The 23,418-nt window shown below is 39.8% G+C and overlaps 2 protein-coding genes across 7 annotated transcripts in view; one reads left to right on the top strand and one right to left on the bottom strand.

The window, feature by feature from the left end:
* LOC125227302 (serine/threonine-protein kinase 26) overlaps positions 1 to 22,787 on the top strand; it is a 162,402-nt gene extending 139,615 nt beyond the window's left edge. For 2 of the 5 annotated variants that reach the window (XM_048131584.1, XM_048131580.1), the window contains exons 3-12: positions 7,439 to 7,655; positions 13,853 to 14,145; positions 14,847 to 14,992; positions 16,272 to 16,435; positions 17,019 to 17,125; positions 17,523 to 17,759; positions 18,673 to 18,762; positions 19,083 to 19,193; positions 19,603 to 19,673; positions 20,282 to 22,787. In XM_048131584.1, coding sequence (XP_047987541.1) covers positions 7,439 to 7,655; positions 13,853 to 14,145; positions 14,847 to 14,992; positions 16,272 to 16,435; positions 17,019 to 17,125; positions 17,523 to 17,759; positions 18,673 to 18,762; positions 19,083 to 19,193; positions 19,603 to 19,673; positions 20,282 to 20,291 — 1,446 coding nt within the window. In that variant the 3' untranslated portion in view covers positions 20,292 to 22,787. Of the gene's footprint in view, positions 1 to 7,438; positions 7,656 to 13,852; positions 14,146 to 14,846; positions 14,993 to 16,271; positions 16,436 to 17,018; positions 17,126 to 17,522; positions 17,760 to 18,672; positions 18,763 to 19,082; positions 19,194 to 19,602; positions 19,683 to 20,281 lie in introns of all 5 variants that reach the window. The other 3 variants (XM_048131583.1, XM_048131582.1, XM_048131581.1) reach the window with 3 other exon arrangements.
* The window catches only part of LOC125227304 (integrin beta-3-like), a 77,471-nt gene continuing 61,631 nt past the window's right edge, over positions 7,579 to 23,418 (bottom strand). The window contains exons 7-8 of one of the 2 annotated variants that reach the window (XR_007177171.1): positions 8,503 to 8,679; positions 7,579 to 7,698 (exon numbers count right to left, since the gene is read on the bottom strand). The gene's annotated coding sequence lies outside the window, so the exon portion shown is untranslated. Of the gene's footprint in view, positions 7,699 to 8,351; positions 8,680 to 23,418 lie in introns of those variants that run through there. The other variant, XM_048131586.1, reaches the window with a different exon arrangement.

The following is a 23,418-nucleotide window of genomic DNA, read 5'->3' as shown; positions in this document are numbered from 1 at the left end:
CTGAGAAGACGCAATTATTACATGAAATTTCTTGTCTTTTCATTATACTTTAAAACGTTGTTTTTGTTCTACAATTTTCACACCACGCAGCAGTAAGCAGTAAATATTTACCTTCAGGGAGAACGGAGCTTCTATGTTATTTTACTACAGAATAACAAAAATAATGTCTACCTATATTGAATATGTAACTGTTTATACCAGGTATTTTCTTGAATACGCTACGCCCTTGAATAAATGTGTAATTTTTTTATTCAAGTGACATCCACCGCACCGAGTAAACGTCCCGTCAAATTGCATTTACTGTAATATAATTAGGTAAATGTGTCATATAATGAAGTAATGGCCGCGTTCTTATGCGTTAGGTAACACAAAGCTCTTCGCAAGATTGGTAAACGTTATTATTTAGCATTTCGTGACATAGCATGTCTAATGTACACATTTACACTTTCACTAAATCGATGTCAGATACGGTGTATTATAAATTTATGCCAGCGATTTCGTTCTTAAGTACCTACAGGGGCAGACACGTGCTAATATTGCGTTGTAAATAAACACAATAGGGATTTGTTGCGACAACACACTCATCTCATAGGTACGACGTTTACATTTGAATGCGACTAAAACTCTTTGTATGCTAATTAAGGGACACGAAAATAAGCAATTCTGGAAGTCTATTATCTAAAAGTACTTTTATTTGCAAGTCAGCAAACTTAAATTAAACTATAATTCAGCATTTAGAGGTAGAATCTAGGGTCGATTCAAATATCTACGCTTTTCGCCATTTTGCCAAGGGCCCTTAGCGGAGATTTTATGAGACCATCCGCGTATGATCGGAGGTGCTGACTGTTTTACAGCCCGTCACAGTCTCGCGTAATAGCTCGCTGAAATGATATTAGGAAATTTCCCATCCCATTTCGGGATCCCCTATTCACATTCTCCTATATCGACCCAAAGACTAAAAGAATCTCTTTCATGTATATATTTTCGTATCATCAAGTCTTTCTACACAAGCGCGATGCGAGCGGACATCGTATGAATAATTTATTTAGTTATTATCACGTCTCTTTGTTTCCTTATTCTCTTATTTCGAAGTAAAGAAAGGAGCTATTTCCACAGCGCCTCTGACGACGCTGGCGGCGATGCGGCCTTCTCAAAATGTTTGCTAGCAAACATCAGACTATCGCAACAATGGCTCTTATCTGTTGGCAACGAAACCGTCACGCCAGGCTGCACGATGAGGGCCTATAATGTCATAACCTGTGGTCATAACCCAGCACTAATGTAACTTTGAAGTGTTTCTTTTATTTACATCAATGTCAGATATTGAAGTGTGCGTGCGTATGTTAGTTTTGTTACCTCGAAAAGTTTTGTAACTTTGGCTCGTATCTTCCACCAAACAAGTTTAACCAAAGACAACAATTCAAGTCCCAGTGATAAAAAGCAGCCTAAGAAGCTACTTTTTCACAAACTTGATGGACAGCCTCATATTTTACAAGTTGTAAAAGTACCATTTGTGGTCGCAGCAGCTTTTAACTCCTTGATGCGAAGTTGCTAAGAAGCTTATGTTTTAGGGCAGCCCATTACCTAAAGTTGATGTAGTTAGTAGACGGGAGTCCCCGGAACTTTCCAATTTCCCATAACAATAGTTTGGGGTTAGTAAAGGAACTTCGCCATTGAATTCGAATAATTCCAGCTGCACAACTTCCAGCTGCACAACTTCGATTATTACTTATACAATGAAATATAGGAACCTATATTTGAATGCACATAAAGCATATTAAATTAAATGATATTGATATAAATCTAGTCGTCCTCGTTCTTGAGGTTATTGGAGAGCGAATACGATCGCGACTAATTCCAGCTCTTATAAGGGATTCCGCGGCTTCCCTTCGGACTGGCTGGGACCCCGGTGGCCTTATCTTTGCAATTTCGTACAATCTCCGCTTTACTCTTGAGTTCTCGTTTTGAAATGTATTCCGCTGCGAGATTCTCCAGATTGAACTGCATTGAATTAATCCAACGTTGATTGAAAAGTTCGTGCTCGGGTTTCGGATTTTGGGAAAACAGAATTCCTGAATGTATTATTCTAATTCAAGCTTGGGCACCATTATCTCAAACATGTTTATGAATATCAATGACATCGTTAGCAGACCTGTTTAGAAAGTATTTCGTAAAACGATAATATACTGATAAATTTACAGGTCACCGTATGGAGCTTCCACGGATATTCGCGAATGGACAATAATCCATTTCAGCTTGTTTATGCTCAGTGCAGGATATAAACCCCTTTGATGCCGTTTTTACCGGTGCTGCTATTCGCAGCCGGGTTTATCCGCGGGGCTCATTACAGTCTGACGTGGGTGATGCGAGGGCCATTACATTTGGAGAGGTTTAGGCCCATCAAAAATGTATACGTGACACGAAATGCCTTATTAAATTTGTTTATTAAACTTTTTCCACGAGAGCTTCGAACGTGCTTGGCTTTGTTAAAAAACGGATTTTTTTAAAGGAACCACGGTAACCAAAATATTTTCTACATTTACGAAAGTATACTACATTACAGGACCCACAAACATTATTACTAATCTACTTATTTATATGTATCCTACAATGTCTTTGTCTTTTCTGGTACCAAAAATCGTTAAACCAACTAGTCAATTATTATTAATTTACTCTGCTATTCTACTGTTTGTAATTTAATCGTATTCAAAAACTGTCCAGCGGGACTATTTGAACAAAATCACGTAACAGCGAGCTTAATGCAATTTATACGGATTCATCCAATCAAACTAAATCTGGAACACGGCGGCTTTTTCAATTGCATTGTAAAATTAAACCAATTTACAAGGTAACAAACTTAAATTGGCCGCATAACTGTTGTTTACAACTTGCACTAGTCGGTAGCGCCCCAATCGTTCGTGAAATTATCGAGGTGAAGGAAGTTGTGCTACGTCGCTGGGTTGTCATGGCAACGCTGTCCTGAATGAGGCGAATGATGAGCTCACCCCTCGACCTGTTCGATTCACGACGTGTATCAAACTTGAACCCTGAAATTAAGTTGGCATTGGGAGCACTACTCAATTGAGTTTTTTCAGTTAGTGGGGTAAGTAGTGTAGCGCGGAAGTAGGGTGGGTTGTTTTTCTTCTAGCTGCCGCTATATTACGCGCAAACTTTAATAAAATCTATATTGCAGAATCAAGTTTTCTTGTCATTAGTCCAGCAGCTAACTCGTTAAAAACTTTTAATTCAGTTTCCATGTGAACTTCTCTCGTCCTTTCTTTGTCTTTAATAAAACTTTGGTTCGGTTCTGTAAAAAGATATTCAATTTGAACTATCACTTTTAAATTTAAACAAGACACGATAAAAAGATTTCAATGTTCCGTCTGTTAAATGTCTGCTTATTTAAAGTTAACTTTGCTAAACCTTATTTGAGTTCCCTCCAATTAATAGTGCAAGTTACTTGTTTCTCTTTTGAGGACGTCGCGACGGAGAGGTCTTTGACCCCCGCAGACGCCTCCCCGTCGCCATGACAACGAATACCTACGTGGTCCCTGCACGAGTTTGTGCAAAGGGTATGAGCTTGAAAAAGCTTATTATGAAAGCCTTTACAACTTATAACCAGTTTTTATACCTCATTAAAATTATGCTTTTAGCCTGTGTTCTATCAAAGGTAGTGTTTTCTTCAAAGTTTTTAATAATATTATGTTTTTCGGTTTTTGTTCAGAGTTAACCGTGAAATATGTTAAGTGTCGGTATTACAAGAACCCTCTCTAGTTAGATAAAAGCTAGTTTCATTAAGGTAATTAATTTGCGGGTTTACATTTTCTAGACAAAGCCCTGCCGTTCTTAGGTTAGCCATTCACCATTTATCTTCACGTTCTAAAGCTAACAAGTTTGCTGAACCTGATGTAGGTGTAGGTATTTTTCATTACTGAAATGAAACTACACCACTGCCATATTTTTTTATTTCAATTAAATCTCCTATTAGTCAATTTTTATTTTTAGTACCTTAAAAACGAGGAGCGTTGATACCTGTAATCTAAATAACGACTAACTTTATGATGTAATGAACCTAATAATATACTGTCATCTATTCATAACAAATTTAGCTCTATTATTGATGTTTGTTACAATAGTCCAATTGTAAGCATATGTTGTTATGACACAGACATCTTCATAATATTGGCTACGTCGTCACAAATAAGCTTGGAGCGAATTATTTATCTTGTCCTCGCCTAAAGTAACCAATGTTCTTCTATTGTATTAGCGGAGTTGACTGTGCGTTGTGTTATCACATGTTTATTGTTATTGCCTCCCGTCTGGCAAATTTCGTTAGGGTTGTCGGCAGTAATGTCTGGGATACTTGATATAAAGTGTTTGTACCGATTTTATGCTTATAGCAAAACATTTTCCTCTTAGTTACCCAATTTTAACTATGCGGTATCATATCCTTCTCAATTGTCAACCAAATAAGACGCGACATCGTAAAAATATTGGCGTTTCCATGATACGTTATCATCACAACTTCCTCTAATATTTTTACCGCCTACATGTCTTTTGTTAACGTTCCGAGGTAGGATCGTTAACGTTGGCCGAATTTGTTATTCTAAGTAGTCAATGTAGGTTAGAGAAGCTATGGGTACATCTCTGCTCTGCCACACTATTACAATCTTATAAAATCGGTTCAAATATGTACTTTATATTGTTTGATTACGGTTTATAGTTGAGTTAGTAGTAGTATCGTAGAAACACTGCATAGGCGATTGGTTTTATTTTGAAAATAGTTTGGTTTCTCATAGCTTTTAGATTGCAATGGTGGTTTTACAGTAACAGCCTGCAGTGCAGTTAACACTCGATTGATTTACGTAAAATTGTATTCCAATGCTCCGTATCGATTCCAATATTTCACAGTTTTGTGTCGTAGTCATATATCGGTTTTTGTAGAGCGGAAATGTAGGACGTGGTTTCTACCGATATGGTTTTTTAAATGCCAATATTCTTTGTCAAGTAACAAGAAGTACCGGTAAGTACCGGTGATGATTGAATAGTACCTACTACTATTTTCCTCATTAGGACTAAGCTGCATGCACCAGTAGCCTATTTCACAATGGTTACAATCGCCTTCGCCGTTCATCGCCTGTTCAACAAGGAAATAATGACGCTGTGTAACAATGTTATTATCAACGCAGAAATAGGCACAGAATTGTCAGTGTCAAGTATCAATGTCACTGTGGTGAAATAGGCTACAGGCAGACAAACTCACACTTGAAACGTAATATTTTTCTTGTTCATTGAGTAAAAACTGCTGACGACCGCTAGCCTAGACAGATGAGTGACCCTGTCATTCCAGCACATGTACAAGCTGATGGACCGTGAATGGGTCGCACAGGATCCGCGCTCCGCTGCACCCATTGTCGTCTTCCGCAATGCATCGTGCCTATGCAACGTGCCCGTGATGGTTCTAAATTATCTACCAGTTCAGTTCAGCCTTGTATAATGTAACATAGTAGAACGTTGATATCCGTCAACCTAAATACTAACTGATGAGCTGTGATGTGTCGCGCAGGATCCGAACTCCCTCACAACCATTTTCGCTTTTTACATTGCAAAATATCTTGACAATATGATGAAAAAACTAACAATATTATTGGTTGGGACAACATTGCATCTATTTTGAATTAGATCAATAATAGCTGAACTAGTTCTGCTATCCCTGTTTGTTAATATTGAAATGGATAGCTTATATATTTGCTACCGTAAACAACTTCATCATTACTGATACACCGCTACCATTGTTGATTTACCAAACCGCATTCTACATCGAATTCATAATAATGGGAAATTGTGACGGCTATAAAGTATACAACATTCAAATACACGTCAGTTATTTCAAAGTTAGTACCTACCTAAATGTTGGACCTGTTAGGTAATTATTGATAACTGATAACTCAGCTTTTCCGCCGTAGTCTCGTAAAAATATACGGTAAGTAAATGACTTAGTTTGCTTAATTTGCGTTTAAATTATAAACATACTAGTAACGGTAATCCTAATGGTAGAACTGTAGAATTTACATTTTAAACCTTGCAAAGCCGTGTGATTGATGATTTGGTTTCGTGCTAGGTACGAGTAAAGGGTAGTTTCCTGAATGACATGTTTACAAAAGACAACATGTTTTGTTTTTGTCTTTTAGGTAGGGCGATTACTAGGAAATACGACGGGACACTTTATAAATTATAATCACCTCAGCTGTCAGTGTCGCAGTTCATTACAATTTGCATTTCCAACTTCCATTTTAAAGTTACTTCGTTACATATCGTCACTACTTTGAAAAAATCTTGGTCTTACACTGCTTCTTAAAAATTGAAACGCTGTTATTCTATCATATGCATCCCACAGATAGTTGCTACATTTGTATAATAATAAATAATAAATAAATATTATAGGACATTCTTACACAGATTGACTGAGGCCCACGGTAAGCTCAAGAAGGCTTGTGCTGTGGGTACTCAGACAACGATATATATAATATATAAATACTTATATACATGGAAAACATACATGACTCAGGAACAAATATCTGTGCTCATCACACTAATAAATGCCCTTACCGGGATTCGAACCCGGGACCGCGGCGCAGCAGGCAGGGTCACTACCGACTGCGCCAGACCGGTCGTCGAAGGAGAAGATTCGAGTTTTTTTTTAAGTTATGACGAAGTACATATATATCACTCTGCGGAAACTCTGTCAATACTTAAAATATGTATCCACAGGTAAAATAATCTGTTGATTCCTATTCCAAAATATATTTTTTATTACTGTAAAAACAATTGTCGATTACATACGAGTACGTATCTGTTCATGAACTTAATTTTCACTGAGGATAATCGTATCAACATTCGGGGAATCGAATAATTAAATATTCCGTCCGTCCAGTGTAAGTACGGATCCCATTCCGTTCGGTGCCCATTGTCCGCAGCCAAACCGTGAAACGTATGCCCATACATTATCTATTCATTTGGCCAATGATTGAGCGTTTTTGAATATCACAGGGGATTGTGGAAAATGGGTTCATAAAACACAGACACTGCGAGCTGCGGTTTATTTGTATTACATATTTATTGTTTGCCGAGAAATACTGCAGTTTATCGAACCTCTTTCATCTAACTAAATTACTTTCATCTCAAGGTTGAACGGGGGCGGTCTGAATAAGGTTTCATTTAATTAACTTATTAGCATATGTATTACATATAGCCAGCATGGATAGTATGGACACACAAGTTAGATAATAGTGAAAGGCTTTAATTTATAGACGCTTACCTTTTAAAGGAAACTAATGAAAATATTGTTTGGCGTCTGTTAAAATTGATCAGAAAATTTGAATGTATACTCGCGCTATATGAAAATAAGGTTATTAAAAGAACTGTCTCCTCTTTCCAGGGAACGAAACTATGGATAATAATGGAATATCTCGGCGGCGGGTCGGCGCTAGACCTGATGAAGGCGGGCAGCTTCGAGGAGATGCACATAGCGGTGATCCTGCGCGAAGTGCTGCGGGGGCTCGACTACTTGCACTCGGAGCGCAAGCTGCATCGGGACATCAAGGCGGCCAACGTGCTGCTCAGCGAGATGGGCGATGTCAAACTGGCCGACTTCGGTAAGCTACTTGTTTCATATACCCCTTGATGAGCGAGCAAGACCTCCTTTTTAGGGTTCCGTAGTCAACTAGGAACCCTTATAGTTTCGCCATGTCTGTCTGTCCGTCCGTCCGTCCGTCCGTCCGTCCGTCCGTCCGTCCGTCCGTCCGTCCGTCCGTCCGTCCGTCCGTCCGTCCGCGGATAATCTCAGTAACCGTTAGCACTCGAAAGCTGAAATTTGGTAGCAATATGTATATCAATCACGCCGACAAAGTGCAAAAATAAAAAATGGGAAAAAATGTTTTATTAGGGTACCCCCCATACATGTAAAGTGGGGGCTGATTTTTTTTTTCATTCAAACCCCAACGTGTGATATATTGTTGGATAGGTATTTAAAAATGAATAAGGGTTAACTAAGATCGTTTTTTGATAATATTAACATTTTCGGAAATAATCGCTCCTAAAGGAAAAAAAAGTGCGTCGTCCCCCCTCTAACTTTTGAACCATATGTTCAAAAAATATGAAAAAAATCACAAAAGTAGAACTTTATAAAGACTTTCTAGGAAAATTGTTTTTAACTTGATAGGTTCAGTAGTTTTTGAGAAAAATATGGACAACTACGGAACCCTACACTGAGCGTGGCCCGACACGCTCTTGGCCGGTTTTTTTTTTTTTCACGGAGTGGGAATGCTGTTGCGCACGCTGTGTGGGACTCGCCGTTGCTTTCCCTTCTCCTGACGAGAAGGGGAGAAACGGCCCTACCCACTAAACCCACTCCGGCATTTCACCCTCTTTTCCGTTGTGAGAGCGCACTGGGTTCGGAACGTTTCACTTCACCACTGCGCTCTCCGAAGACAAGAGCAAGACCTCCTGCTGCCGGGCAAGGTGCGGGAGCCAGACTATTACTTGTACCCTTAGCGCAAGCTGGATCGGGACGATGGGCGATGTCAAGCTGGCTGACTTCGGTAAGCTACGTGTTTCATGTGCTCGTTGTTGGGCGAGCGAGACCTCCCCTCTCTTGGCCAGGTGAGGTGGCTCGATTGCCTGAAAATCAACACAAACTTGATGAGTATGCATAATACAATGATTAATTGGCCGGGAGATTGTTTTCCCGGAATAGGAAGTTCGCCTTTCCACATTGCGTATATTTTCTTATTGTGATTTAATATTGTTACGTACCCACACTCGCTTACAATTAAGTGTTTACATGAAATTCAAGAAAAGGAAGCAATTCTGGGGGAGACCCGGGAGACGTGGTAGGAATCTTAACCTACATACCAAGATTTGTAAATGAATCAGTACAGTTGGGCAGTGAACACGTGTACGTAAAATGTAGGCCGGTGGTTGTATCCACTTCTTCTTCTTCCTTGACCTTTTCCCATTTAAGTGGGGTCGGCCTTTCTTGTCCTTTTCCTCCATAATACACGATTTTTGGCTATTTCAGCGTCTGCGTTAACATCTTTCATGTCTTTTGATGGTGGTTATATCCACTCATTATGAATATTGATAAATAACCTCTAGGGCTCTCCATGATTACTCATGCCTTATCGCAACCGGCCATCGGACTTGGTTAGATACTGATATAAAATAATAAAGTATGACATCAGCCTCATGGCTTATCAAGCTAACATTTTTATACACCGTGTTTCACTTAACACTAAAAACCTGAAAACCGTTTGTTCAGAATCGAGAGTAGAATCGATTCAGCTATATCTTGATGGGGGTAATATTTTTGTTTCAATTAGTATTATTAGTTATTTTTTATGTGCCTATTCTATTGTATTCGTAATACAACATTGTGTATATCGCATTGCTAGAGGTTGTTTACCTTTTTCAGTATTTGGGGGTATTAATACTGGCTGGTTACTTGGACGATTATTTTTTCCGCTACGAGTTTGACGTTGTTTGTCAGTTTAATCTTAATGATTATCATAAGTCATAACAAATTGAACTCGTACCTAATTACAACCTTGTCATTTTGATTATTGGGTTTAAATTTGCTTACTGCGATTACCTGTCCAATTTGAAGTTCACTGTGACAAGGCTTTAAAGTGTTTTACAGTGACATCTTAGCTGTCTATTGGTAAACCTTATGTCGTTGCAGTAACGTACACAAATAAATAGTTTTATGGTTTATGATGGTAGTTAGCAATTATTTTATTGTGTGTAGAGCTAAAAGTCGAGTAGAGCTGTACAGAAAATTAAAAATTAAATTTAAAAAAAAAGTAACCATCAGATTAAAAGATGAATACTCTAGATGAGTTTTAAAAAATAAAAATCAGTTGGGGTGTCTGAGGTTTTGAGTGATACCGGAAACACGTTGTATATTATTCCATGATCATGATCATGATAAGATTTGTAGTACCATTCTAATAAGTTATCACCATTATCAGCCTTAACTTACACACTATTAGTTTTAAGTGAAACGTTACTAATTCGTACAAATCAAACACAATGCAAACTGAAATAACAGACGGCCGTCAAACACAATAGGCGGTGTAGTTTCGGCTTAATTTGATCGTTCGCTGTGTGGAAAATGCTCGTCATTCCGATATGAAAATGCTTTGTCGGCTCGTTCGGGACTACATGCAAAGTGATCAAAAACAAAATAAATATCCTGGTCTCTGCTAGAAAGAATTGTTCTATTATTGGCTTTTAAATTGTAGTTGGACAATAATATTTAATAATCGCTTTCACAAAATTTGATGTTTACGCGCTTTATTTTACTAGATGTGTTTTTGGGTAAGATTTAGGAATTTCCATTTGATTGATATGAAAGTTTATGTACTTAAATCAGATGACCCTGTAATGTTAGACATAGACAGACATAGACATTTTATTAATAATATTATAAATATTACACGTTCATCAATAAAATTATTTTTTCTACTCCCGAACTGTTATTCGTCATTTACAGGGTCGTGCACAGATCTTTAAAACCCTACATAAAGGTCTATTCCCCAAAGCCAGCGTCCGCCGGCTTTCCGCGCATGCGCGCAGTATCGAAAAAACTGAAAACGCATTGTTTGGCTCTGTAACCATGGCAACGCCTTATAACGACACTGCGGGCGTGCGCGGAAAGGCTTTTCGCAGCCGAGCTGACAGTACAAACCTTTGAGTCAAAATACAGGAAACAGTGTGAATTTCACGAAATTTATTCAAGAAAACTATTAAAAACTAAGGGCCAGTTGCATCAACCACATTTGACAGACACATCATCGTCACGCAACAGACGTCTATGGAACTTCCCATACAATAAAATTTAACGAACGCTTTAACGGAGACAGACGGTTTGGTGCAACCGGCCCTTAGTGCATGGTCGTAGAAAAAGTATTGTATGCAACAGGCGTTTAAAGGAGGTCAAAAAAGACGAGTGGCGTGAGTAACAATTTGAGGCGAAGCCGAAAATTGTTATTGAGACGCCACGAGTATTTTTTGACTCAGTTAAACACCGTTGCATACAATACTTTTTCTACAAATCTCAAACAAATCTTTTTCAGCAATTAAATTAAGATGAAAAAAATTATGATGAATTATGATGAGAGAAATTATGATGTCATAGAGCTGGACTGGGGTTTAGTATTTTGTCAGGAAGAGTAAGTATTATTTATTTCTTTGTAGTAAGAAAAGTATACCTAGTCATTAAAGCTGACGACTTAAATGTTTTTTTTTGTACTTTTTTAGGGTTCCGTACCTCAAAAAGGAAAAACGGAACCCTTATAGGATCACTCGTGTGTCTGTCTGTCCGTCGTCACAGCCAATTTTCTCCGAAACTACCGAACCGATTAACTTGAAATTTGGCACACATATGTAAACCTGTGACCCAAAGACGGACATGTAATTTAAATTAAGAAAATTCAATTATAGGGGCCACTTTTGGGGGTAAAAGTGAAAATGAAAAATCAAAGTTTCTAGAACTATATTGTGTTACATATCAAATGAAAGAGCTTTTTATAAGTATTTCAAATATATTTTTTTAATAATTTTTAGTAAAGTAATTTAAGAAAATAGGCAAAAAATGACCATTCCCTCTCCGAAACTACTAAGCGTAAAATTTTCAAAAAAATACACGAGATAGTTTTCAATCTATAGATTACAGGAAAACCTATTAGAAATCTACAGTAAAGCGTAAGTCGGACTTAAAAGAAAAAAAAAACAAATTACGAATTTCACTCACTGCCGCTGCAAGGAGTTACCAAATCTCTTGAAATTGTATGAGCGCGTTTGAATATTACATATAAACTCATTTCTGTTTCGTTTTGTTCAAAATATCGATTATTCGCAAAAATGACTCAAGTTCCTACTAAAAAGGAGGCGCTTAAGCCCTTCTTGTAGTGTACGGAACCCTTGCAACGCGAGTACAACTCGCACTTGGCCGGTTTTTGTTCTAATAAATTTATATTACTGACAGTTGAGCGGGAAAAATAAGCGGTATTCTTATCGTCAGCTTCCAACAATATTAGTAAGTATGCCGGATGTAGGTAACCTCAAATGGTACCTAACTACCGTATTTTTTCCGTTAGAATTAACCATATGAGCCAACAGGATTAAAATATAACATCAATTATTCTGGATCGGTGCCTAATTTTTAATTAAGCTGTCTGAGTTCCTGATTCCACGCGCAAATATTGAAACAATTTAATTAAATGCATAATCAGTTTGGAATATGTTCCTTTTTGTGTGGATGATATAAAACAGAAGCGTGGATCTGTGCGGACGAGCCTAATTGATAATTGGGTATTGTAGCTCAGACAGGCGGCAAAATTCGATGTAATTTATTCAATTACACGTAATGATTGTAACGAGTCTACTAAGTGTTTTATGTGTAAGGGCGCCGCTCCAGAATTAGTACAATCAAATATTTGTTGGTAAGCAACACGGTTTGTAGGTCGCCTCCTTTGTTACGCCGCAGGCGCGCTACTTTGAATTATGTTATGATGTGACGTTTTACCTAATAGCCTCATAAATGGCTCCGCGATTTACCGCCCCAACGGGTTACACGATGAATACATACGTATTTTTATCGTACATGAATATTTTAATTTCTTTGTCTGTCTCATATAGGTACTTACCTATTTCCATTATGGTTTTATTGTAGAGTTTACATATTATTATGATTAAATAAAAAAAATACACATTTTCCGTTCTGTATATTTAAATGCTCTTGTTCATTAAACATGAAATAAAAAGCGGCGATTCTTAAGCGACTGGAAAGGTAAATTAGTACTTAAAACTCTTTATAACCGTAATTGTCATATCATTATTATGCATTAATAATGTTGACTGGGTTTATACGTTTAATTACATGATTATAGGTACCTTAAATATCCAATCGAAGGGCTGAGTGTGTGTTATTTTGTATTTTATTTCTTTTTTATTTTATTTTGTACATACTCCGTACTAAAACTGGGATCTAGCTTTAGTAATTAACACACAAGTTAATGAACGAAGGCTAGTTACCATTTTTAGGTTGTTAACGCCGCTTTTATACATATACATTGCCTGAAATATTTGCATCAATGACCAGCTTTAGCCTCGTATATTTTTATGCTCTCGATTTTTCCAAGCGGCCCTTGTTCGTTTTATAGACATGTTATATTAAAGAGCCGTAAATTTGAGTCCGCACATATTACCATGTCGTCCATACCATCTACATGTTAAGTGAAGCTATACGTTAGGCGCCGGTTGGCCCAGAGCCAGCGCGCAATGTTTGAACTGCCGTGTGATGTTTCGTACCCGCTGGTTCGGTAAAAATTAACAAATTTATGACCTGCCGTATGCGAAACTGTATGCTTGCATATAGGTCATAAGCAGAGGGTAGCTGTGAAAAAGTAATTTAAAGTAGTAAATTTCTTTTGTTGTTTCTTTTTACTGATGACTGTGATTGTGATTCTCCTTGCACAGTCACGAACACCTTCCACTTAGCAATAACCGCTTTATGTTTTAGACTTACATACATGCAACAAGTTGACCCTTTCAATTTTTGGATATGAGATCTACGATTTTATGAATTATTGAAAAAAATATCAATCTATTTATTTATTTAATCTTTATTGAACAAAGAAACACAATGTAGAGGTACAATAGGCTAACCATGAGGCATTTACTATCAGTCAACCTTTAGGCAAAGCAGAGAAGTTTTCTATTGTGAAAAACCAAACCCTTGTACCAGACATTATATCCTTTCAAATGCTTATGTAATATTTTGACATTCCAGGTGTCGCTGGCCAATTAACCAACACAACCAGCAAGCGGAACACATTCGTGGGCACGCCCTTCTGGATGGCGCCCGAGGTCATCAAGCAATCCTGCTACGACAGCAAGGCTGACATTTGGTCTCTCGGCATCACCGCTATAGAGCTAGCTAAAGGCGAACCGCCCAATTCCGAGCTTCACCCCATGAGGGTACTCTTCCTCATACCCAAAAACAATCCGCCGCAGCTGACCGGGAGCTACTCCAAGTCGTTTAAGGAGTTCGTCGAAGCGTGCCTCAATAAGGACCCGGAAAATGTAAGTTTATTGTCCTGAGTTTGTTAGTCGGTTAATACAGAGCTGATCTCTTGGCCTGGCATCACCGCTCGCTTTAGAGCTTGCCAATGGCGAACCTCCCAACTCCGAACTCCACCCAATGAGGGTGCTTTTCCTCATACCCAAAAACAATCCGCCGCAGCTGACCGGGAGCTACTCCAAGTCGTTTAAGGAGTTCGTCGAAGCGTGCCCAGAAAAAGTGAGTGTATTGTTTTGTCTTGGATAGCCGCTTGTAAAGTGTCTCGGCATCGCCGGCGACTAGCCGTGGCAAAGGGCCAACAAACTCCGAGCTCCGTCCCATAAGGGAGCTGTTCATGATACCCAAAAACAACCCGCTGCAGCTTACCGGTAGCTACTCCAAGTCGTTTAAGGAGCTCGTCGAAGCGTGCCCCAATTTGGACCCGGAAAATGTAAGTGCATTGTTCTGTGGTAGACTGGTGGTTAATCGCTCGTACACGAGTTGCTATGAGGAAAATGAATTGAAAGATTAGGCCTAATTTGAACTAGTCGTTATTTATCCTTGCTAAATTAGGTAGTGATGTTTTATTTATGTTCTTCTTCGGGGTAGCTATAATTTGGGTATGAATAATTTCGATGATCTATCACTCCCGATTCCCGATAGTCGTGCATATTTGTTTTATTGGGACATACATGCATTTACAAATACGTGTTTCTCTTTACAGAGGCCGACGGCAAAAGAGTTATTAAAGTTCCAGTTCATCAGAAAGGCGAAGAAGAACTCGTATCTAATGGACCTTATAGATAGGTATAAGAAGTGGAAAGCGCAGCGGAGCGAAGAGAGCGAGACCGAATCGGAAAATTCAGATTCGTAAGTTACATTCTCGACTTTTTTTAATTGCTTGTAGGTATTTGTATTACTAGATTTGCTAGTAACTAGTGAGTAAAATAATGCATCAATTGCATGCTATAGAACAGATATATGGAATGATTGTTGATGGCTACTTTTTAGTTCGTTCGGTGTATAAATAAATAAGAAAAATATAGAATCTTACAATCCGTAGTTCGCAACTACAGAGTAGATTCTTGTTGGTGGAGGAAATATAAAGCATCACCCGCATAGGGGCATAATAGTGTTTAAAAATAGAATAGAATAGAAATAAATTTTATTCGTAAACACACAAAAGAGAAAAATATTACAAATAGGAACACATAAAAACGAGAAGGTGCCACGAAATGGTTTAACCTCAGCATATTGCTGTCGACTTCCAGCGCTGATCTTCCGGTTAAAATATAACTGTAATTGGTATTATTAACTCATTAATAGTGGATTTACAATTTCTTTATCAATAATAATGTATATTAATGTAGCGTTTACAAAGAATTGTCATCAAGACAGGACGTGGAATTGCAATAGAATTCCAACTGTAGTTTGTATACAAACATTGTTTTTTTTTTTAAATACGATTCATATTAATCCTTGAAAGCGGTATTTACCTATTGACTCTATCTTCGCGATAAGTGTTGAAGATACGATTAATTTGCATAACGCAAGATAGCATTTTTATTAAATGAGTCGTATGAAGGTCATACGCATATATTCCATCTGTTTGTTGACTGTTTTATTATAAAACCTTTAGTGTATCAAAGTTTCTAATGCTGTGTGAGGTCGTACGTATGTAATCCGTTTGTTTGTTTGGAATTGTTCGATCATAAAACCTTTACCGTATCAAACTGATACATCTATGTATCCGCATAAAGAGTTGACTATTTCTGTGTTTTATTGCCTAGGTTTTTTATTTACCTACCCACTCGATAAGTACTATACAAATTCGCTCTCATCAAATATGTGCAAATTTCCGATGAGTTCGTCGGATCGAGGTTTTGGATTCGAGGCATGCTTAGACTGTCAAAACTGTGTTCGCCCGACGTGCAGTTCGCTACTGCACATATAGCACTATTGGGGTTTTATGGCACAATAAAATACAAGCTAGACATAGATAGATAAGACAGGTTACTACAAAAATGCACGGTTAAAATCTTTCGGGTTATTCAGGCCCACCGTGCGTGGATTGAATTTAGAAGAGCTTTTCGAATACTGAACGTTATTAAGTCTGTGTATAGTTAATAAATGTTCCTATGTGTCGCAGAGAGGAGAGCCGCGCGGGGTCGGGCGAGGCGGACGAGCCGTGGATCATGACGGTGCGCGGCGGCGCGGCGGCGCGCGGCCTGCCCCTGCCCCTGCAGCACCAGCACCAGCACCCCGACACCGACAACAAGCGCCGCCTCGCCGCCCTCGACACCCGGGAGAACCGTACGTATACGCATCGTCTCATACACTACACTAAACGGCCATCATTCTTTGCAAAGCAATGATTAACGTCACGTGACCGAGAAAGAGACGACGCTCTACGAAGACGAAAAACCGATGTGCATTCTTTGTGGCCGTTTACTGTACGCCATTTTAACGCTGATATCCGTCTATAGTTTCGTTCAGAAAGGCACCTGCTTCGGCGAGCCTAATAATACGAGTGATGTTATTGACAAGTCTGCGCGTCGTCGTGAATTAGGGAGGCGACGGAATAGGGCGTGGATCACCGTTGATCCACTTTTAAATGACGCTATGACCTGAACGTATAACTGGACAAAAAAATCGAAAGATCGAGAGTGAAGGCTATACAAAAGAATTCCGGTAAAAGGTCCCATCAGAAAATTAATAATAACCTAAAGTCTGTCAAGCTATTGCGGACACTTATAATGTAGGCGCAAATATTTATCATTAAATAGAAAAAAAAATCCGCGCCTTTTTCTAGTCACAAGGTTATATGACCACCTATCTCTTGCATAGCAAAAAAAAAAGGAAAAAGAGAGAACTCACGGCTTATATTTGTTTCCAGCGATTCCGTCGCCAACGGTGGTGGCAGCGCCCAAACAGAATGGCGCGTCGCCCGCGCGCGATGAGGATGTCAAGCCCATCAACAACAACTCCACTGATAAGCAGCCAGTCAGTACCAATTACATTCTATTTATTATTTATTTAATCATAGGTCCAGTGGATCCTCCGGACTACCCGAGTATGCGCGAAGTGGGCACCCCTGAATGATGTGCTCTATGATCTGGTCTTCGGTGCTACCACAGTATGTCACTATTTTGCTTGTCTAAGCCTGCTGGGTCTAGTGGGTTTGGGTTGGAAGGTCAGATGGCAGTCGCTTTCGTATAACTAGTGCCTACGCCAAATCTTGGTATTAGCACAGAATATAAATAATAGTACAAGTACAAGTGGTACAAGTACAAGTACAAGTAATAGTACAAGTGGTATTAGTTCTCACAGCGGACCCCAGACTCATAATCTGTATGTGAATAACGCAAGGAGGATGATGATGTTCTCTTATACTTTCCAGCCTCGACAGTCTCCAGTAGCCGTGGCCGTGACGGAGCCGCGCGCGGCCAAGGAGCGAGACCGCAACGAGCGAGACCGCGACCGCGGAGACCGCAACGAGCGAGACCGCAACGAGCGAGACCGCAACGAGCGAGACCGCAACGAGCGAGACCGCAACGACCGGGACCGCGATCGAGACCGCCCCGAGCGCACGGACCTGGAGCCCGCGCAGCGCGACCATCTAGCCTACAACAAAGCTGTAAGTGTTCCTTGATTGCATAAAAGGCTGATTGACTTACTTAGGCCGATAGTCTACTATCATACGTTTATCATAGAAATATGATCATAGCCAACATGCCATCCTTTTTCTTCACGTTGGAGAAAAAGGGAGGCATGACCTATGATCTTATTTCTATGATAAACATATGACAGTGGACTTTCGGCCTTACAACTTGGCACCAAAAGGACCAATTGTATAATTATAATTGATAGTGCCAACATGAACCCGATTTATATTAATGGGCTCCATCGGCATCCAGTTCTCCCAGCCAAATCTGAAATAAACCAAACCCAAAATGAGTCTTGTCCTCCGACACGAGTGTACGCCAATCATCCCGATCCTTAGCGACGTCCCTCCAGTTGTATGCTTGGAGATCGTGCAGATCCGCTACAACGGCATCACCCCAATGATATCTAGGTCGTCCACTTGGCCTCCGTCCTACTGAGAGACCTAGGTATGCCCTTTTCGCGCCACGATCATCCTCCATTCTTAAAACGTGGCCGAGCCAACGGAAACGATGGGCTTTAGACTCGCCGATGATGTTAGGTGCAGCCACAAGGTCTTCAATTTCGGCATTTTTGAGAAGCCTAAAACTACCATCCGCTCTCCTCTCACAGGACCCAAGATCTTTCTTAGCACTTTCCTTTCTGCCAACAGTAACTTGTTTTCTTCTTTAAGGGTCAGTGTCCAAGTCTCGCATCCGTTTGTATTTGCCGTATGACGGTCAAATCTGAAATACCTCTTTAAAAATAGCTCAAGTGCTATTCTTGACTGTCCCTGGTCTTCGTAGCTGAACGGAGTATTTATTACCTAAATATGTAAAATTGCGCTAAAAAATCTATAGCAGTAAGTATATGTATTTATTAAGTTAATTATTTAATTTCCTTTGCAGGTTTTGGACCACAGAGGAGCGAATAGCGAAGAAAAAGTCAAAAAACATCAGGCATATTTGCACCAGCTTATTTATCCGCTACTAAACGAGGTAAGTTATTTGCGCATTGATATTTTATGATTTTTATGATAGTGTTAAACAGTAAAACGTTGGTAAAGTCGTGAATTGTTCCTAAAATTTCACCTTTGAATGCCACTCCTATGGCACGCAGCATTTCATCATGATTTCGAAACGTACGAAGTAAGTTATTGGCCTAGCCGTGTGCGTCAGTCGATGCCTTTGACATCTAATATCGGTCATTAATCGGAGAAAGACAGCGATCCTAAATCCACTATGGCCGCTGGTTATCGCTCCTGTAAGGATTAGTGAAGAGTGGATCGGCTGTCTAATAGAATGTTGTATGTTTGCAGTTATCGCGAAAGCATGGTGCCGGCAGTGTAGCGGCTATTGAGGAGCTGCGCCGAGCCTTCGAGCAGGCCGAGCGCAGTGCGCCGCATCTCACGCGCGCTTTCGTGCAGCAGGTAAATATTACATTTAAACTAAATTAGAATTGTTCATCCTGATTCTCACTAATTAATAACTTCTTTACTTAACGCTTTAGTTTGCTATAATAAATTTCACCAAGTGTGTGATGTAACACATCAGGCTGGAAAGGTCGTGTGATATGGTCTATCGCGTCGGTCCGTTTCTCTCTTAGTTACAGGAAGTGAGAAAACTATAGCTTATATCACGCTACCGTGCTTGCCCGCCAGGACACCGCCAGATGATATATATTAAACGAAAGATTTCAACGAGTTTCTTTTTACTCAAAAAGAAGTTCGTTGATGTCTTTTGTTCTAGCGTCAAGTGTAATTAAAGGTTCATATTTATTAAATTTTCAAAATTTTTTTGGGGAAAAATTATGTAATGTATATTTTGTGACGTTTACAGGTGGTGCAGAGGGTGGCCACGCAGTCGCATGCGCCCGCGCCGTCGCACCACAACACGCAGCAGTGGATGAGGTAGGTAAGGTAACTACTGCTTTCCCTTGCTATTTTGGTAATGATAATGACTAATTAAGTTTTTTTTTATTAGTGGCCAGTGTTTATGACGAACGTGCACGTTTCTCTAGAGTTTGTCAGAGATTCGTTTTAACGAGCGTGTATGGGAGTAAATGTATTGTGATGTATTCAATAAAAAAAACACCTTGTTCTACCACAGATAAAATTAAGTATTTATATTTATTTAGTAGCTTATTAAAGAGGCTTACTTTGGTGAACAATTTGGAAGTGTCACTTGCTTGATAGTACTTTTTTTTAAGTGTTTGTATGGCAATATATCACAAAATTAATATCATATAATTGCCCTTACTACATGCACAATAGACGTGACGCACGTCAAAATCGGCTGCTCACAAAAAAAATATCGAAGAAAGTTCAAATTTTTGGGAGCTGAAATTTGGCATACTCGATACGAATACAAAGACAAATCAATAAAAAAATACAAGCCAAAACTCGCTGGGGGCAGATTCACTTAGCTTATCTCGGCTTTTCATCTGAAGCGAATCATCGCCCTCGGTAATTTTTTCTAGTTCTGATAACGTTTGAATGACCGGGTGTTATCGTTCCAGGGATCTATAATACACCGCCGGGGCCGGAGCCGCGTCGTGCCGCGGAGCAGGCGTGCGCGGCGTGGCGGCCGCCGGCGCGGGTGTGCACGTGCACTGCGCGCTCGTCTTCCACCTCACCGGCACGTGGCCTCACCTCAGCCGCAAGAGATGCCGCCCCGGCCCGGATACTGTGTGGCGTGCGTTATATGTGGCTAGCTAGCGAGCGGAGCCTCCCTTCGTGTCCCTCCGTTTATGTTCGGCAGGTCGAGTGCGGTCGGTCCGGGGCTGCCGCGCTCGAGGTCGACTTTCGGTTTCCGTTTCGATTCCTAGTGCGGCTGTTCCCCGTTCATATTGTCTCGTCCCCGTTTTCTCTGTTGGTCGTCGACGGCGGGGCGCACGTGTTAGTTTCGGTCGCGGGTCGTCTGTGCGGGGGTCGGTATGACTTGCGCGGGCGGCCGCCGGGTGCGCGGGTCCGTTTGGCGTCGGCCCTGTGACCTGTAGGTATTCGCGGGGGGCCAATTTGACACACTTCGCCAATATTTTGCCATAATTTTCTAAATTAATATATTTTTTACTAACGCGAGTCGATTTTTGTGGAAACCGATCGTTCGCGGTCGGTCGTCGAAATTCTAACATATTTATATACTTTAGGAGTAATGTTTCTAATCTCGGTGTAGATCGTTTCCTTAGTCTCATTCCAGACGAAAGACGACGTCGTCAGCATTTATAGTTTACGTTCGAGCTCGCGAATCGAGTTCCGATTCTTCCCGTGTACTCGATGCGTCTCATCGTTTCCTCGAAAACGGTTATTGAAATTCGGTAGTTTAGTTTTGAAAGTTAGCTCTTAGTTGTGTACTCGGTTACTTAACGATTTGGGATAAATAGCGTCTAATATGGTGTTCAAAAGTGCGTAGAACCTCTCGCGGCCACGGCGGGCGCGGCGCCGAGAGTATTTTGTGGAATAAAGTATTCGGACACCAATGACCATGCGGTGTCGACATAAAAATGTAAAAAAAATGCTTAATATGCGACAATATTTAGCGATCGGGAGTAAATAGAATATATAATGAAGACTACAAAACAATTATTATCGCTGTGTAAAAATGTAAACCTACGAATAATGTGTAAATTGTGTAGTATAATATAAAGAAAGCTGTTTTATGAAGTGTTCTTATAAGCATACGGAGAGTAGTTAATGTCTTTCCAATGACTACTGCGAGCGGCAGCGCGGTCCCAGGCCTCTGGGTACACATACTCCGGCAAAACAGGGCCGTAGAGCGAAAAATAGAAATTTGTATGGGAAGAATGATCTTTTGTGCGTACATTTTTCAAATTGGGCGCTTTTTTATACTGATAAAAATGTTTTGCCAGAGTGTAGTCACCAATAGTATATATCTGTCCATTTGGCATTGTGTATGAAGGATTTAGGTCCGGTCCCCGCCGCCGCTCGCGTCGCCTTGTATAATTTTGTTTTGCCATGTGAGTACGAGACGAGCATGGATCGCGTTGGTTTCGACGACGGAGGATCAAAAATTATTTTTCCACTTGATTGTATAATGGTAAAGCGTGTAGTGTTAGAGTTGGGCGATAATTGTTGATTATTGATTAAATTAGATGTTCTTGGGATCGTAGTGCTGGCGCGGCTGACATCTACATAAATAGGGAAGCGAGGGCGCTCAGCGAAAGACGGCGAGTTGAAGGCTCAGGTCGACCAGAATTTACACTCTCTGATTAGTGATTACACGAATACCGTACTCTGAAATTGCATGAAGTGGTTCGACGGAGAACTCAGCTCACCTACGAACGAGCGAGCAATAGAAACTGTTTGAACCTCGTTTCATGAAGGATGAACTTGGAATTTAGACGGAGACTTATTGTAAACACTTTGCTAACTTCGTTTTTGTAAAAATCTTTCACGAAACGAGGTTAAAAGTTTCGTTATAGTCGCTAAAGCCTCGCCCGGTCCCTAAGCCATTAGCGGAGTGTAGTTATTGTTAAAAGGTTGCAGAAAGATCGCGTTCGGTTCATGGGTATTTGTGATCATTATTGCATAGTTAATATAATAAAATCTACATTATTATAGTATTATGAAAATTCTGTAATAAAACCGGTAGTATTTAACTGTGTAGTCGCGCCGCGTCGCGACCTGTCACGTGTGTAACCACCTTTAAGATGAGCAACTGGCGATGTTTCTAATCTTTAAATTATTTTGCTTTTTTATTATGTAAGTACGAGATAAATAATGAAATAGTCGCTGCTGTGTTGTTATTTCCAATTTAAACATTGACTTCCGATGATGAGTTGTTACGAAGTTAAAAGTCAAGTTGCATTGGTTTTTCGGAGATGTGTAAAGGTGGTGCCACATGACGTGTCGCGCGCGGCGCCGCCCTCCATTCTCGCACCAAGTTCCGCGCGGCGGTACCATTAGTGTAATGGTCAATTAATGTTACTGCGCCTGTCATTCTAACACGTTTATGTAGGAAACAAATTTGACTCTGAAAATAAAAGAAGTTATTTAATTTTGGAACATTTGTTTTATTTTATTATCGTGTACCTGTCTACAATTAAAATCTCCAGGGGCCCATTTCTCGAAGCTACAAGTTACAATTTACAAGTGGTTGTCAATGTCTATAATATGACAAGTTGGAAAGAGACTTCCGCTTGTAACTTTCAGTTTTGAGAAATGAGCCATAGGTCGATTTACGAGTGCTATCACAAATGGAATGTGGGAATGGTAATACCTAGCCTTAGTTTGCAAAGCTTGCATTCTCATTCAAATTATTTAATTATCTTTATTTAGGAAAGAATCAGGTGGTCAGATTCTTTTGGTGCGGTGCGTTGATTCATCGGCTACGTTTGATGCTGTCTGTACTACATAGTTGAGAACATATTATAAATTTATAATATAATTTTTAAGAAAAAAAAAACCGTCGCCTTTCGGGTTCTGGTGAAAGCTACTTGCGAATGTTGGATTATGTAGAAATGTGTAAGTATTTTTTTAAACTGCTTTTAATACTTTAATTATTATATGGCAACACAAATGAATATACGTACCTATAACGTTAAGGTTTGAGGAGTTTCGTCAATTCCTCATGAATCCGATTATATTATAAGAAATCGAAGCTCGACAAACTTTGACTTGAATACTCAATATGCTT

The sequence above is a fragment of the Leguminivora glycinivorella genome, chromosome 6 (assembly GCF_023078275.1).
Source record: "Leguminivora glycinivorella isolate SPB_JAAS2020 chromosome 6, LegGlyc_1.1, whole genome shotgun sequence".
Taxonomy (NCBI): Eukaryota; Metazoa; Arthropoda; class Insecta; order Lepidoptera; family Tortricidae; genus Leguminivora; species Leguminivora glycinivorella.
This window is presented reverse-complemented; position numbering and strand designations above follow the sequence as displayed.